The 17,839-nt window shown below is 40.1% G+C and overlaps 1 protein-coding gene and 1 long non-coding RNA gene across 6 annotated transcripts in view; both read right to left on the bottom strand.

Annotated features, from left to right (window-relative positions):
• Positions 1–1,636: 1,636 nt before the first annotated feature.
• On the bottom strand, positions 1,637–16,703 carry LOC125342173. Its single transcript, XR_007209157.1, has 2 exons — positions 16,643–16,703; positions 1,637–2,324 (listed from the first exon to the last, which is right to left on the bottom strand). It is a non-coding gene; the product is annotated as an uncharacterized LOC125342173 (long non-coding RNA).
• The window catches only part of Canx (calnexin), a 37,443-nt gene continuing 21,240 nt past the window's right edge, over positions 1,637–17,839 (bottom strand). For 4 of the 5 annotated variants that reach the window (XM_048334307.1, XM_048334304.1, XM_048334305.1 and 1 more), the window contains exons 2-15: positions 15,675–15,851; positions 14,275–14,348; positions 13,704–13,762; positions 12,980–13,121; positions 12,290–12,371; positions 11,572–11,764; positions 9,922–10,111; positions 8,561–8,674; positions 8,097–8,253; positions 7,145–7,360; positions 6,184–6,303; positions 5,352–5,475; positions 5,113–5,192; positions 1,637–3,032 (exon numbers count right to left, since the gene is read on the bottom strand). In XM_048334307.1, the coding sequence (XP_048190264.1) occupies positions 2,979–3,032; positions 5,113–5,192; positions 5,352–5,475; positions 6,184–6,303; positions 7,145–7,360; positions 8,097–8,253; positions 8,561–8,674; positions 9,922–10,111; positions 11,572–11,764; positions 12,290–12,371; positions 12,980–13,121; positions 13,704–13,762; positions 14,275–14,348; positions 15,675–15,848 (1,779 nt within the window). In that variant the 5' untranslated portion in view covers positions 15,849–15,851 and the 3' untranslated portion in view covers positions 1,637–2,978. The remainder of the gene's footprint in view (positions 3,033–5,112; positions 5,193–5,351; positions 5,476–6,183; positions 6,304–7,144; positions 7,361–8,096; positions 8,254–8,560; positions 8,675–9,921; positions 10,112–11,571; positions 11,765–12,289; positions 12,372–12,979; positions 13,122–13,703; positions 13,763–14,274; positions 14,349–15,674; positions 15,852–17,839) is intronic. The other variant, XM_048334308.1, reaches the window with a different exon arrangement.

Raw genomic sequence — 17,839 nt, 5'->3', positions numbered from 1 at the left:
ATCGGCTTTCTCGAACTTGGCCTTAGGAAACTCGAAGCAAGCGCGCTGTTTTTTCCAGCCGTTCCTCCTTGACCTCATTCCTTACATCCAGCCCCATAATTGGTCAGGATTGTTCACGAGTGAGCCAGAGGTTTCCTCGGGCACCCTGTGAATCACTGGGACCGACCATTTCCGCCTATTTTATGCAATTCTCAGCCAGTCTCATTACCAAAAAAAGCAAGAAAATAATCCTAGATGTGAGATGTGCAGTCGAGTCCAGCTGCATTAGAGGGCTCTGGAACTGCAAGGTACATGCATTTCCATCGAGAGGGAGCCTGACCCCCACGGCTTCAGACTTGGCAGGCACAGAGGCAGAGGAGACTGAAATAGTTAACTACTAAAAACTAGATTATGTGGGGCCCAGAGCTATGGGAGGAGACAATGGGGGTCCTCAATGCTAAATACTTGGGTGCTTAGGAGGCCCACTGGAAGAGGCCACCAGCATCCCAAATGTCTTACTTATCACAGCTTTGTCTGGAAGGCTTTCTTTTTTAAATCAGAAAGAAAAAACAACAACAACAAAAAAACAAGCCCTGAGTCAAATGTTTTTATATAAACGCAGTAGAAAAACACCAAAATTCTAAATTCTAGGGTATTAGCAAATTCTAATAAAAGAACCACTAACCCACTATAGAAACAATAAAAACACATCCCCAAGATTACCATGAAGTTCAACAGCAAGTTAAAAGCAAGACACTTAACAGCTTTAATGTAATACCAGTCATGTGACAACATGAAAAAAGGTAAGAAAGCTAGGTAAGAAAACTGAAGAAACAGATCTGAGTGGGTATTTTATAACTGATAACCAGCACATAAATAACCAAATGTAAGAAATCCCTTTTATTCTGAGGTGTACCTGAGCTATATTCTCAGCTCTGTAAGTGCTTTTTTAAAAGCTCAATCTGACCGTTCACTTAATGTGGTCAGACATTTTAACCAGGAGGCTGTACCTTCCAACAAAATTAAAGAAGGCATTTGTGTTTTTATAAAAATGTTGCTAAATAAACCCAGAAAGGTAATAAACACTACTGATTCAACACTGTCTTTTCAGTTCAGCTGGGAAAGAAATAGGCATGGACTATAAGTCACTGGATAATGAAGAAAGCGATGACTAGAAATGCAATGACACCCACGTATTTGCTTCAAGGAGAAACCTGCAGTCACATTTTCAGTTCTTGCTAAGTAACTCTTTATTTGCACTCCATATACATTTGGGAAAGTCAGCTACATAGCTAAGGTCACCATGACCACAAAACAACAATGAAAAGGATAAAGCACTGAACAGCAGCAAGAAAAATGTATCCTATCTTCAAAAGAACTTAATCAAACCAATATTAAATTTTTTTAAAAGATAAAATAAATGGATAGACTTCACCCTTTACTTTCTCTCTTAATATCTCCCCAACATAAACACTGGAGAATGTTTATATATTCAGTGCAAGAACAGTATCTTCGGTATTTCTGAAACCCTCCAATGTTTCTGAATACACTGCAGTGCGGTGTAATAATACACCATAGTGATGGGGAGAAGCTCTAATAGCACCCATCTGCATTCCACTTTAAAAAAAACTTTTGAAAAAATCCTTCAAGTCACATTAAAAAAAATTGAAAAGGACTCCTTTATTGTGTAAATTTAAGACATAGCTGTTACATGAATTGCAAATGAAGACAAAATATTTTACAAAAATCAGGTAATTCATGCTATATGTCACTCCTCCCATAAATACTTTTACTCAGTGTTCAATTACAGTCAATTCTGAATTGGCCCACCTCTGGATTAGACGTCTAAAGTCTTCAAACAGAGTAAAGGAAATGGATAAAAATGGAAGGTTGTGTTCTATCCTGTACTTTGACCCTGGAAAGTTGTGGGTCTGCTTAAAAAGAAACGTACACATAATCACAATAAAGCTTAACACTATGCAGAGCTTTATAATTTTCAGCAACGGACTGCAAGCTGCGCTGTGAAGAAAATGCATAGCAGAGAGAGAGCTTGGGAGGGTGGGGAGTACAGGGAGGGGAGGTAATAGGTAAGGAGAACAGTGTCAACACAGTGGAACAAGTGGTGAAGCATCTTCTCTGGAGCCCACCTGCCCTGCCAGTGTTCCTTAAGAAAGCCAGCACTCCAGGAGGCCGGGGACCAGATACTCCCATGTATGAAGTAGGAATGCCCAAGTGCTGCTTTAAATCACCACCTCCAACTTACTGAAAAGCTGACTGAGAACCAAGCAGTTCCAAGGGCAACAGAACACACAAAACCTTATGATCTAACCGACATCAAGTGAGAGCTGTGTGTGTGTGTGTGTGTATGTCTACTTTTAATACAACTTAAACAAAACATATATAAATTTGGGCTTCCATCTAATCTCAATATCCGTTGAGGAATTGAGTAATAGAAGCAGGCAAAACAAGATTATAACCACAAATGACTGCACTTCAACATGATTACCAATTTTAAGGGCCACAGATACTTGAATGTTTTGTAATACCAAACCTAAAAAAAAAAAAATTGTTAGATTAGAAAAACTGTAATTCATCCCCCTAGCATTTCTAAATGTTGGTGTTATTTCTGCATGGACAGATTAATATATTAAATTAAGCCAAGATTTTAGACTGGCAAAATTTCTATCATTCTACTTTAAAGAAATAAAGAAGTTTAAAAACAAAACAAAAAATACAAGTTAGTTGCTTCATGTTACATTTCACAACCATTATTTTAAATGTTTTCTTTCTACAGAAACAGGGTCCTTTTTATGTCACAACTGCAATTATTTACTGCTAGATGTTTAAAATTACACAGACTAGTGTTCAGCTGGAACCTGTTGATGATGTCATCTTGAGGTTTTCTGAGTTTCAACCTAAGGTTGCCAGGCCCTCTCCTAGGACCACACTTGCAGGGGAGGGAAGGGAGAGGAATTCACAGATAAGTTCTTAAGATTGTTTCACTCTCGTCGCGGCTTTCTGTTTCTTGGTGATCTGTTCAAAACTTCATCTTCCTACCAATTGAAAAGAAATTCACCATAATTAAGAAATTTAAAGAGAAATAAAATTCAAATTTCCACAATCAGCCAAATTAAGTAACTTATTTGAAGCAAAATCAGAGGAAACATGAGAAGAAACATGAACAAAACCAAAGCTATGTCCCAGAGGTAATGCGATTGTATGCATCCAAATTGTCTTTTGTTTTCCAAAATCCCACTCAACCCCATAAACATTTTTCTGAAAAAGAATCAAGCAATCTGGTTTCACACATTCCTTAATCCTACCTAAACAAAGTACTAGACTTTGGGAACATTGGCTCCATTCTGAGAATGAAATGGCATTCTTAAAAAGAAAACTGGAGACATTCCAAGTAGATTAAAATCCCAGTGCTCTTTGCATTCTATCATAAACTGTGAATATTGTAAATGATTACTTTAAAAGGTTGACTTTATTTAATCCTACCAGCTTCAGGTGAAGCAGTTTGGGAGATATAAAAATAGCTTAACACAGGTCTGGGAATGTGGCTTAGCAGTAGAGTGCTAGCCTAGCATGGACCAAGGCCTGAGTGTACCACATAAACAGAAAAAGGCGGAAGTGGCACTGTGGCTCAAGTGGTAGAGTGCTAGCCTTGAGCAAGAAGAAGCCAGGGACAGTGCTCAGGCCCTGAGTCCAAGGCTCAGGATTGGCAAAAAAAAAAAAAAAAAAAAAAAAAATCTTATCACATGGTCATACCATCAGGAAGTGCATTCTACTTCATACTGTAATTATCAGGAGCCAGCCAATAATCTCCTATCCTGTATACCTGACCTAGGGAAAATATAGCAGCCAGAGTGATCAGATTCTACCAATCTGTGCTCCAAGGTCCATAATGGCTGCCCATATACTAGGAGGAAAAACCCATGTCCACACAATGACCTGTGAAACCCACCTCATCAAGAACCTTCTCCACTCTCTTTTCAGCACTCCTCTTACTACTATTCATCTAGCCATTTAGACTATTGCTGTAGGCCTAACACTGATTGTCTAGAGTGTTTTCCCATTAACATCCTCTCAAAAAGCCCTTCATCGGGGCTGTGAATGTAGCTTAATGGTGGAGTGCTTGCCTAGCATGCATAAAGCCCTGGGTTCAATTCCTCAGCATTACATAAAACAGAAAAGGCCGGAAGTGATGCTGTGGCTCAAGAGGTAGAGTGGTAGCCTTGAGCAAAAAGAAGCCAAGGACAACGCTCAAGGCCCTGAGTCCCAAGCCCCAGGACTGGCCAGGAAAAGAGAGAAAAAACAAATCCTTCATCTCACTCACATGTCACTTTTCCAATGAGGTCTTTAATGCTGTAACCTACCCCACCTCAGCACGTCTACTGTTTCCTGTTCTAACTTCTCATAGCTTACATAACAAACCACGTCATTTATTTACTTCCTTCAAGTATCCAATGTTTATTGCCTGACCTTACTAAAACTTCAGCTCTTTCAAAGGTAGTATTATTTTTGTCTTTGTTCACATGGATTACAATGGGCACTCAACAAATAGTGTTAAATGAAGCTGGGTGCCAGTGACTCACACCTGTCTTCCTAGCTACTCAGGAGCCTGAGATGTTGAGGATCATGGTTCAAAGTCAACCCAGGCAGGGAAGTCTATGAAACTCTTATCTCCAATTAACCACCAAAAAGATGGAAGTGGAGCTGTGGCTCAAGTGATAGAATGTCAGTCTTTAGTGGCATTAGTACACCCAGAATCTCAGTTCAAGCCCCCTTACTGGCACCCGGAACAAAAATTAGTGTTAAATGAATGAATTAAATGACTTAATGAGACAGAATGTTTTTTTAATAATTACCTTAGAAAGAATCTTGTTTCAGAAAGCATCTACTACTTTCCCCCTGCAACTTCTGCTTATTCTAGAGAAAACTTTCTATACACACATACAAAATCTTTTGAAGTTCAGGGGTAAATTATCAACTTGTACACTCAAAATCCCATTGTAATGTAATACTCTCTCTCTCTCTGGGGTTTTTTGGTCAGTTGTGATAGAACTCTGTATCTCACACTTGCTTGTGTTCTACCACCTGAACCATGCCACCACAACCAACATCTTTTACCTCTGCTTTAGGTTTTCTATCTTCCTCCTCTTGACTGACAGTGCCACCATCCTCTTCAATATCACTTTTTTGTTTCTCTTCTAAGGCAAAAAGAGAAAAAGAATAAAACCTTAAATTTGACTTGGTCATTAAGACAGCTAGTAGCATCACCTAAACGTTCTCTACTGTAACTTGTTTATCAGAGTTTAAAACACTATCAAAGTCTCTTCATTTAAAGGAGATTTTGGGGAACTTCTTACCAAGCTTTTCTTCACCTTCCTCATCCTCATCCCCTTTGTCCTTTTCCTCTTCCTTCTCTTCTTCTTCCTTGACATCTGGTTGAGGAGCATCGGTCTTCTTATACTCCATAGTATTCGGCTGCTTCTGAAATAGTCCCCATATTTTCATAATTACAAAATACTTAATGTACCAAGCGGCTAGAGTAGATTTGATGACATGAAAAAGATGTAATTCCCACCCTGCCTGAGAAATGTGTGGTCCAAGGCAGAACAAACAGCGCCCAGGGTCGAACAGTAAAGTACAGGTCTAACTTATAAGTTAGGCTGACTCCTGGCAGATATGCAGAACAGTGGCAGGGTAAGGCTAAAAGCAGAACAAAGTCTATAATGCAGGGTGAGGGATAACAACCATCAGTATCAGTAGAGAACATGCAACAAGGACTGAATAACAAAAAGTTACCATGAGACCAGGGAGCCCATACATGTATTGTTTTGAGAGGTGGAGAATGGTGTGGGAGAAATGAATGAGAAATCAAAGTAGAACTATAGAAAACAGCTCAGCCAAGGAAAAATCTCTGGTTTGTACAAGGATGGCTGATTTTGTAACTAATTTGTTGCTCTTCTTAAAAAAAGAAAAAGCTCATGCCAAATATTAAAGGAGAGTAATAGTAAGTAAATGAAGGGTATAAATTTTCCTCTAGTCTGGCACAATGAAAATGGCCACCTCTTGGAGTGGAATGTTTCAGAAGTCAACAAAAAATGTGCTTCAGTCATGACTGCAAAGCTCCTGAAAAAAACTTCAGGTGATGTTTCCGAATTATATTCAATACCACACTAATGCCTTCATTCCTACCTTTCCAGAACAGCAGAAGAGGATGACAAGGAAGACCGGCAGAGCCACAGTCAAAATGTAGACCACCCATAGCCATGGGCGCTCCTCAGCTGCCTCCAGCATCTGCCCCACTACACCTGGCTGGAAAACAAGGCAGCTGTGATGGGAAGCAAGGCCTTCTGACAGCAAATGCAAACGACACAGTTTGTCCCTTTGTTCAGCCACAGCACTGCCACTACTTAGGGTCCTCCTTTCTCAAAAGGTTCAAGCCAAGCCAATTTTTAATGCCAATCCTGGGGAAAGAACTCAGGGCCTAGGCGCTGTCTCTGAGCTTGAGCTCAAAGATAGTGCTCTACAACTTGAGTCACAGCTCCATTTCTGACTTTTTGGTGGTTAACTCGAGATAAGAGTCCCACAGATGTTTCAATCCGGGCTGGCTTAAAACTGAGATTCCCAATCTAAGCCTCTGGAGTAGCCACAATTACAGGCATGAGCCACCAGTGCTGGTCAAAGTGCTTGCTTGGGCTGGGAATATGGCCCAGTGGTAGAGTGCTTGCCCTGGGTTCGATTCTTCAGCATCACATATATATAGAAAAAGCCAAAAGGGGTACTGTGGCTCAAGTGGTAGAGTGCTAGCCTTGAGCAAAAAGAAGCCAGGGACAGTGCTCAGGCCCTTAGTTCAAGCACCAGGACTGGCAAAAAAAAAAATGCTTACTTACAGTATTTCAGGCATTACAAGTAAACTCTTCAGTCATAATAGTTGTCTAAAAATTCTACACACAAATAAATCATGAATACTTTAAGAGTGCACTAAAACATGCTCTAAATGGCAATTAAGATATACAAACATAACACTAAAGCCACTTAGTGATAATAAAATGAGGACCACCCTTATACTTTATAATGTTATTTCCCCAAAAGAGAAAAACACAAAGATAGCATTCCCAATCTATTTCCATTACTTCTAATAGCAAATACAAACCTCAGCAGCGCCATCAGCAGCTTTCTTCAGACCCCATCCATCATTAGCCCAGTCATCAACTACTCTTCGATCACCACTAATGATAAAGTTGTCAAAAAAAATGTCAGAAGTCATGGACCACAGCTCCAAACCAATAGCACTAAAAGGTGTCATTCGGAAAGGCTCTAGATCTTCAAAGAAATCTGGGTTTGGTATTTTTCTGGGCTTCCAGATTCCCTAAAAAAGTTCCAAAAAAATCATTTCAGACAAAGAACACAAAACACTGCATCAAGAAAGACAAATATTAACTTTGTTAAACTTAAGTGAGCAGCAGGAAAAAAGCAATGACAGCAATGTTGATACTGGGATCTGAATTCAGAGGTTCTGCTCATTTTGACAGCGCTTTACCAGCTTTTTGCTGGTTAGAGACGGAGTCTTATGAACTTTTCTGCTCAGGATGGTTTCAAACTATATACAACCCTCCTGATCTCAGCTTCCTCAGTAGCTAAGGATTACGAAGTATTTAGCCAATGACAACTGGCTGATACAGCTAGTGATGATTTTCAGTTGTTTTCTGGTCATGGGACTTGAACTCAGGGCTTAGTCACCGTCTCTGAGCTTTTTCACTCAAGGCTAGCACTTTGAGCCACAGCGCCACTACTAGTTTTCCAGTAGTTAAATGGAACCAAGAGTCTCATGGAGTTTCCTGACCTGACTTAGCATTGTTATCCTAAGATCTCAGCCTCCTGATTAGCTGAGGAGCCATTACAAAAACCTCTACTTATATCAACTGCTTGTTGGGAGTGGGAATGTAAGTCTATACAGACTTAGTGGTAACTTAAATTAAAATGCACAGTCTTCAATGAGTGACCACTGTAGGTAGTTACCTAGAAATATTTTCTGAATACTGAAGATAAAACTTTTAGATGGACAAACATTAACAAAAGCAAGTCAATAATCAAAAAGCACAAACCTGGTAATTAGGATTGTCAATCATGGGAGGTTTCCATTTGCCCTTATAATTGGGGTTGTCAATCATAGGCCGCTGCCAGACACCACACCCAGGAGCTGATTCACATTTAGGATTGGCAATCTGTGGAGCCTCCCACTCTCCGTCCATATCCTCATCCCTGTAGAGATATAAACAAATTACCAATGGGTTCTGGGATGAAGAACTATGAACATCCGGCCAACCCAGCATTTCCAGGAGATCCTGGAGGAATGCTTTCAGTGTTGTATGACAGAATACCATATTCTTTCTTACTTTCAGTAACAATGGCCTTTCTTAACAGATACATTTCAAAAAGTAATAAAATGCCATCACATTTATAGAGCTATCTCCTTAAGTTTGGGCATTTGGCTGTATTTAACCATTTAGTTTATTTTAAGAAAACAGAAAAAAAATAGGTAATTTAGGATAGTGACTCTAATGCTTACCAATCCTCTGGTTTTTCTGCATCTGGATCAGGTACATATTCAAGCTCAGAATCTAACCAGCCTTCAGGTTTCGTGGCCTCCTCATCTGGAATCTTAGCAGGGGCATCTTCATCCCTTATACACAAGGAAAACACCAATTATGACAGGACTGGCCAGAGGAGTAAAAATATAGTGCCTTTTTTCTTTTTAAATAATAATTGATTTACATATGAGAAACTGGTCATTGTTAGCCTTCAGATAAAGCTAATGTTTAAAGCTTAAATATTACACTTATGAGAATACTTAATTTGACAATTACAAAACCATATATGTTACTAAATTCAGTCAAGTTTCTTAACTGCAATATTAAAAAACACATTTGGCACAAGACTAAATTGGATCATTTCTTTTTCCCTTTATTCTCAAAGTGAAGAACAGAGGGTTACAGTTTCATATGTAAGGCAGTGAGTACATTTCTTGTTCAAATTGTTACCTCCTCCCTCATTTTTCCCCCGGATTATTTATTATGTGTATGTGTGCTGGTCTTGTCGCTTGCAGGACCTGGGCACTGTCCCTAGGCTTTTTTGCTCAAGGTTAGTGCTCTTACCACTTGAGCTACAGCTCTACTTTTAGCTTTTTGGTAGTTAGAGATAAGAGTCTCACAGACCTTCCTCACCAACTTCCTGTCCAGCTGGCTTTGAGCCATGATCCTGAGATCCTGAGATCTCCTGAGTAGTTAAGATTATAGGCCTGAGCCACCAGGGCGCGCGCGCCCGTGTGTGTGTGTGTTTCCTTTTTGGCAGTCCTGGGGCTTGAACTCAAGGCCTAGGTACTGTCCCTGAGTTCTTTTGCTCAAGGCTAGCACTCTACCACGTGAGCCACAGTGTCACATCTGCCTTTATGTATGTGGTGTGGAGGAATCAACCCCAGGGCTTCATGCATGCTAGGCAAACTTTGTGGCTAACTGGAGATAAGAGTATCAGGGACTGGACTTTCATGCCCTGTCTAGATTCAAACTGCAATCCTTAGAGCTCAGCCTCCTGAGTAGCTAGGATTTAGGCATAAGCCAACAGTGCCCAGCTTTTCTCACATACATGATCTAAAAGAGTACCAACGACAAACTACCCTCATTTTTAAGCATTCTGTGGTTTATAAAATGGCATGTGAAAATCTATCACTATTGGGCTTCTCAGCTATACATAATTTCCATTTTCTCCTCAAGATAAAAAAAACAGATCTCTTCCTTTCTTTTCATTTTTATTACCACACTGGGCTTGCACTGTAGATTATTTAATCCGACTTGCTTATTCAAGAGATGTGAGCAGCCATATGAATTTAAGTAAGTGCTCCCTTACACTCAAAGATGGGTCCCCAGGACTCACCAGTCATCTGGCTTGACAGCATCTGGATCTGGTATTTTGGGTCTTTCATCCCAGTCCTCAGGCTTCCGGTCTTCTGGATCCTCAATTTCACGTGAAGGATTTACAGCAGGAGTCATGTCATTTAGCAAATTTCCGCTGTTCACAACCGATTGGTCAACTAGTATTTCAAAACTATTATCTGGATTCAAGACTGGAAAAAGGTTAGATGCAATTAAAGTTAGTTAACCACTAATTTCCACACTCCTTTCACTACAACATGAAAATGTGAAAATATGGCACTTGCAAGGCATCAGTGATCAAGCCTGAAATTCCATTCAGAGCTGAGGTCTGAGGATCCCAATGATTAACCATCCAGGTACTGGAGCACTCAAGGTCAGTTCAACTGCTGGGCACTGGTGACTCACACCTATGATCCTAGTGACCCAACAGGCTGAGATCTAAGGGTTGCAATTCAAAGCCAGCATGGGCAAGAAATTGGCGAGCTACTCTAGTTTCCAGAAACCAGGAGTGGTGTTGTGGCTCAAAGTGCTAGACCACTAGCCTTGAACAAAAAGAGCTCAGGGACAGCACCCAGATCCTGAGTTCAAGCTCTACAATACAACAAAAAGTTATAACTTTGAAAAACTGTACTTATATCTCTACTGTATGTCCTACTTATGTCATTGCTATGCCAAGGAAGCACTCTTGGTAATGAGTTACACTTTCAGATCCAAGAGTATATTCTTAACATTTTATCAAACAAGATGGGCCTGTAATCCTAGCTACTCAGGAGGCTGAGAGCTGAAGATTGCGGTTCAAAGCCATCCCAGGCAAAAAAGTCCATAAGACTCTTATCTCCAATAAACCACTTAGAAAACCTTAAGTGCCACTGGGGCTCAACCTGGTAGAGTGCTAGCTTTGAGCTGAAGATCTCAGGGCCAGCCCCCGAGCCCAGATTTCAAGGCCCATAACAACAACAACAACAAAAATTGTATCAAAGAAGCTGGGTGGTGCTGGTAGCTACTTCAGGAATCTGAGATCTGAGGAGCATGGTTGAAAGCCAGCATGGGCAGCAAAGTCCATGAGACTATTATCTCCAATTAACCACCCAAAAAGCCAGAAATGGAATAAGGGAGGAGGTAACAAACAGTACAAGAAACGTATCCAGTGCCTAACGTATGAAACTGTAACATCTCTGTACATCACTTTGACAATAAATAAGGGAAAAACAAACAAACAACAACAACAAAATAAGCCAGAAGTGGAATTGTGGGCCAAAAAGCAAACACCCCAGGGTCAGAGCCGACGCCCTGAGTTCAAGCCCCAGGACTGGCACTCACTCATGTGCACACGCACATGCATACAAACATACACACACTCCTCATTCTTGCAGGCTCAAGTATTCTTTTTTTTGGTCAGTTCTAGGGCTTGAACTCAGGGCCTGGGCACTATCCCTGAGCTACTTTTGCTCAAGGCTAGCACTCTACAACTTGAGCCAAAGTGCCACTTCTGGCCATTGTGTTTATGTGAGGACTCAAACCTAGGGCTTCATGCATGCTAGGCAAGCACTCTACCACTAAGCCACATTCCCATTCCAAGGCTCAAATATTCTCCAGGCATAATGTTTGAAAAACATGTCTTGGAAAACCCAAACCAACGCTTTCTTCTTACTTAATGTGTAAAGATGTGTTTTCTTATCAGTAAAATAGGTCTTCAGATCTGCATCTGGCCTTTTAGCATGCTTTTCTTCATATACACCTGTCTTGGGGTTTTTGTGGCGAAAGATGAAGTGTAATTTATAGTCTTCTCCACATTTATCTGGACCAAACATAATTGTATACGGAGTCTTGTCATGGAATTGATCCTTCAGAAACAAAGATGAATAATTTTGTCAGTGTTCAAAATAAATCTTGTAATAAATCTTGTCAGTGTTCAAAAGCACCCTTTCATAAGTTTATTTCCTCTTATACAATTCGAAGTAAATTAGTTATACTTAAAGGAAAAATTGGCTGCTTTATAGATTTAGTTGAGACACCAAAGAAAATAAATAATTAGCAATCATTTAAAAATAATATATTTAAGTACTTAAGAAAATAAGTTAATGCATATATTTAGTTGTTTTTTTTTTTTCTTGGCCAGTCCTGGGGCTTGGACTCAAGGCCTGAGCACTGTCCCTGGCTTCTTTTTGCTCAAGGCTAGCACTCTGCCACTTGAGCCACAGCGCCCCTTCTGGCCATTTTCTGTATATGTGGTGCTGGGGAATTGAACGCAGGGCCTCATGTATACGAGGCAAGCACTCTTGCCACTAGGCCATATCCCCAGCCCATATTTAGTTATTTTTAAGAAAGAGTTGGGCAAGGCCAGTCACAAAACAAATAGAGATACCTACCAGGTTGAGTTCTGGTGTTTTGGAAAGCAGTTTCACATAGGCACCACCACATTCTATTCCATTTTGGAAATTGACCTCATACCTTGAGAGAGAAAAGCAACATACCTCATGGCATTCTAAACAATCAGATCTCATAATTTTTTCTTCCCACCCTAGTCATATGTTTTATCACAGGTCATATGCTTATATTTAAAAAAGATTTCATTATCTACTGTTTTGTATGTCCACCCAATCCCACAAAAATAGCTAAGATAAATGAAATTAAACCATAAAGATTTCCAATAAGTTTTTGCAAAATTCAAATATTCCTTTACTATGAAGAAAATAACCAGTTTGTTTCAAAATACTTTTTTAGGCACACAAAAACAATGTTAGGATTCTAAGTTCATCAGAATAGAAATTTTCTACTTTTTTTTTTTTTTTTGCCAGTCCTGGGGCTTGGACTCAGGGCCTGAGCACTGTCCCTGGCTTCTTTTTGCTCAAGGCTAGCACTCTGCCACTTGAGCCACAGCGCCGCTCTGGCCGTTTTTCTGTATATGTGGTGCTGGGAATTGAACCCAGGGCCTCATGTATATGAGGCTGAAGCACTCTTGCCACTAGGCCATATCCCCAGCCCCTCTACTTAGTTTTTGATGTCCTCTTAAATTGTCCTTTCCAGCAAGCTTTTTAAGAAACAGGCATTTCACTTACTGAACTATGAGAGGCTTGGTATCGAATAAGAATGGTTTGTTCAATTTAGCAGAGATGGCATGATGCTTGGCCCGAGACATCAATACAAGTCCTTTATCGCCTGGAAGCTTTGTTTCCTTCATTTCATCTACCTCCCACTTTCCTACAAGAAAACAGAAAAAAGCTCTCCACTTCTTAACTACTTCTTTTTTTTTTTGGCCAGTCCTGGGCCTTGGACTCAGGGCCTGAGCACTGTCCCTGGCTTCTTCCTGCTCAAGGCTAGCACTCCGCCACTTGAGCCACAGCGCCGCTTCTGGCCGTTTTCTGTATATGTGGTGCTGGGGAATCGAACCTAGGGCCTCGTGTATCCGAGGCAGGCACTCTTGCCACTAGGCTATATCCCCAGCCCTCTTAACTACTTCTTAACTACATCTTTTAAGTGGTAACAAACAAAACTCCATGTTATATAAATATATCATATTGATTAACTTTTAACATACTCCATTATTCCATGACAACTGGGCTATTTATTAGTAAAAAGTACACACATATTTATCCAATAGTAAAGTATCTAACATATTCATTATACCAATGCCTTGAAAAAAATTCCTCTCTAGTATACAGCATCACCACAACACATAAAGGTAGTGTAATTTCCAAGGAACCTTCTCTGAAACTAGCTATTTTTAAGCGATGCCATGGGGATATATCATCTCAATCTGCTAGACAAAAATGAAATTCTCACCATCGTATTTGGCAATTTCATCATCAGTGTCATCTTTCTTGGCTTTGGATAAAATCCACCTATAATTGAAAGATTCAAATGATAGTTCACTAGTGAGGAGAAACAATAAATAAAAACAATGAATATATGTACTATTTATCCTGCTTCTGATAGCCTACATAACCTTTGTCATTGTACGTGTCAGGCAATTAGTGATACTCTATTGTATTCAGCTAACAAACCAAGAAAAAAAAAGTATCAAATGTGTGAATCTCATGGTTTTTCCTGCCCAAACTGGCTTCAAACAGATCTCACTCAGTATCCCGAATAGCTAAGATTACAGGTTTGAGCCACCAGTTCAAAGTTCATTGGAATTTTTAAGACTCAAGACAAAAATGTTTTCCCCAAAACAAAATCTAGAGTAGAGGAAGAAGGAAAAGAATGGGTGCAATAAGAATTACCAGTTCCAAAAGTCTATATTCCCAATTCTCAAACAGATATAAAGACTAAACATTTCACTACAAAAAGTGCTATGGTCCAAGAGACCACAATGCCCATCTTTTGTAATTTTTCTACCTAGGAAAACACTTACCCTGACAGAGAGCCTCTATCAAAAGAATCAGCAAAATAAACATCTCCTGTTGGAACTGGAGCTTTGTAGGTGACCTATGTTACACACAGAAGTGAATTAGGAATTGAAATTTTAGCTGAGCCTAATGGTTCACAATAAATTACATCTGTAATCCCAACACCACGCAAATTACATACAGTTCAAACTGGACTACATGGCAAGACCCTGCCTCAGTTTTCTTTTTTCAGCCTGGCACTGTTGGCTCATCCCTATAAGCCCAGCTACTCAGGAGGCTGAGATCTGAGTACTGCAGTTCAAAGCCAGCCCAGGCAAGAAAGTCCATGAGACTCTTATCTCAAATTAAGCACCAAAAGAGCAGGAAATGGAGTTGTGGCTCAAATGGTAGAATGCTAGCCTTGAGCAAAATAACTCAGGGACAGGGTCCTAGGCCCTGAGTTCAAGCCCCAGGACTGGAAAGAAAAAATTCCAGAACATTTGCTTTTCTTTTGTGGTGGTACTGGTGCTTGAACTCAGCCTAGATCTAATGCTTAGCTTTTTCACTCAAGGATGGAGCTCTAACAGTTGAGCTACACCTCCACTTATTTTTGCTGTTAGAGGTAGGTCTCTCCAGATTTGTCTGCCCAGGCTGGCTTTGATTTTCAGCCCCCTGAATAGCTACGATTACAGGCATGAAGTACTACCACTGGTGACCAGCTTCCAGCAACATTCTTTTCTTAGTAGAATTAATTTCCTTGGCTTGCTTTAGCTGTCCTTTGATTTTTTTTTTCTTCTTTTATCAGTGGTTGGGCTTGAAACTCAGGGCCTGGGCGCTGTCCCTGAGCTCTTTTGTCCAAGGCCAGCACTCTTACCACGGAGCCACTTCTGATTTAGTGGTTAATTATACTTTCCTGCCTCAGATGGACTTGAATTGCAATCCTCCTGAGTAACTAGGATTGAATTTAATCCAATATAGGCCTTTGGCAATATAGAACAAAAGCTGACAAACATCAGTTTAGTTAACTTAAGAAACTTTGCTTTTCCTTTGAAAAGACCCAAACTTATTCTATGTGTTTCTTTTTTTTTTTTTCCCCCAATCCTGAGGCTTGAACTCAGGGCCTGGGCACTGTCCCTGAGCTTCTTTTGCTCAAGGCTAGCACTTGAGCCACAGCGCCACTTGCAGCTTTTTCTGCTTATGATACTGAGGAATCGAACCCAGGGCTTCATGCATGCTGGTGAGCACTCTACCATTAAGCTACATTCCCAGTCCATTATGTTTAAATTTTTTTTTAATTTACTTTAATGTTGGAGCTCAAACTCAAGAGACTTGACTATCCTAGTACTCTACCACTGAACTACATCCTCAACCTCTATCATCATAATTGTTTTACCATGAGATAACAGGTTCAAAAGCCACTTCAAACCTTTGGAGATGGAGGAATGCTGGTATCTGGTTTTGATTTTGAATCTTCTACCTCTTCAATGACATCATCAAGGTCATCTTCAATATCAATCATATCGTCATCATGTCCATCATGAGCCTGAACAATGGCAGTTCCAAGGACCAATAACATACACAGTAACCATCGGCCTTCCATGATCTACATATAAAAAAGAATAAGATAAACTAAATGTGCTGCCTCTTACTTTAAGGTTCAGAAAGATGACTTATCTTTCCCACCTCCATGTTTAAAACTTAAAAGCTTTCAAACCGAAGAGGTAAAAGAAACCTTACTATATTCATCTACAGTTAAGGAAACTGAAGAGAATGAGATTAAGGAACATTACAATGAAGTAACAGATGAGCTAGGCACCCTGGTTTCACCTGTAATCCTAGCTACTCAGGATGTTGAAATCTGAGGATCAAGGTTAGAAGCCAGCCTGGACAGAAATTCACTCAAAAACCAGAAGTGGAGCTGTGGCTCAAAGTGGTAGAGTGCTAGCCTTGAGTGAAAGAGCTAAGGGACAGTGCCCAGGCGCTAGATTCAAGCCCCACAACCAACAAAAAAGAAAGAATATGAAAAGAATAACAGTGATGATAACTTACTACACATTAATGATTCATGTGGACACTGCTGCTATTCAAAAGTCAAGCGTGGACATGTTTTCAAATTAGCATATAAGGATTCCACAATACAAATATTAAACCAAAGACTACCTATACTTTTTAATGCTCATCTTCTAAGCAACTAAATCCCTTGTGCAGTACATCAGACTATCACAGCCAAGTTAGTGGGCTCTCCTTTTTTCCCCAAGAACCATAGAACTAAAGGAATAAAAACAGAACCACCTGAACACAGAAAATAATTTGATAGTAGATAGATTTTGTTTTGGAGTCTGAGAAGTCAATACCAAGAGACTGGGGAAGAAATAAAGTAGAAAATATCCAAACCCGTGTGTGTGTGTGTGTGTGTGTGTGTGTGTGTGTGTGTGTGTGTGTGTGTGTACCAATATGTATATATGAGCCAATCTTTTTTTTTTTTTTTTTTTAAACCAGTCCTGGGGCTTGGACTCAGGGCCTGAGTCCTGTCACTGGCTTCTTTTTGTTCAAGGCTAGCATTCTAACACTTGAGCCTCAGCGCCACTTCTGGGTTTTTCTGTTTATGTGGTGCTAAGGAATCGATCCCAGGGCTTCATGCATGCAAGGCAAACACTCTACCACTAAGCCATATTCCCAGCCCCTCTTTTTTATTTTAATCTTATTTACTGTCCGCCCTGTCACCTAAGCAATCGTAGTCTTCCCTAGTACCCTGTATCAGGATCCTACATCCAGATGGCAGACTTGTCTTTTCAATGGAAGCTGGTGTAAAAAATCTACATCCTCCAGCTAGCAATCACAACCGTTTCCTTCAATATCCTATCCATTGTATACCCCAAGAACTTTCCATTCACCCCAGTCAAGACACTGTGCCCCTCCCTCATTGCACACTGAGGCATATTATTTCTTTCCTTCTGCTCCCTGAATGTAAAGCAAATACACACATGCATACATACACACACACACGTGCATGCACACACACAATTAAAATCACCCTGAAACATACAAGTAGTGTTTTCCAGTTAAGTTTGTCTTTATAACAAACTGTGGATTCTGCTCATCTTTCTGTTGAACAGCTACAATTACTTTTTCCCACTGGTTTGTTTATTCCCAGTCCATGATTCCCTCCCTTGATTTAAAATCAGTGCAAGCCCATGGTTACAGCTAAAAATCACTACAGTAAACACACTTCTAAGATGAGTGAAGTTTGAAAGGTTAGTCCAATGTTGACAGGGATGTCGAACAGTTGGAATTCTTCTGCACCGTGAAAAGGATTGTAAAATGGTAAAAACTGCTATGGAAAAGCAATTGCCATATGTTCCAACACTCCATTTCTGCATTTGTAGCCAAAACAACTCAAAGCTGGTCTCAGAGATGTTTGCACATCCATGCTTGTAGCAGCACTATGAAGTGGAAGAAACCCAAATGTCCATCAAAAGATGGATGAATGGAAAAACAAAATGAGCCATTATACATACAATGGAATACTATTCAGCCTTAAAAGGAAATCCTGTCACATGCTAGCACATGGGTAAACCTTGAAATGTTAGG

Source organism: Perognathus longimembris, chromosome 25, assembly GCF_023159225.1.
Source record: "Perognathus longimembris pacificus isolate PPM17 chromosome 25, ASM2315922v1, whole genome shotgun sequence".
Taxonomy (NCBI): Eukaryota; Metazoa; Chordata; class Mammalia; order Rodentia; family Heteromyidae; genus Perognathus; species Perognathus longimembris.
The sequence above is the reverse complement of the archived record's forward strand: the minus strand, read 5'-3'. Positions and strand labels throughout refer to the sequence as shown.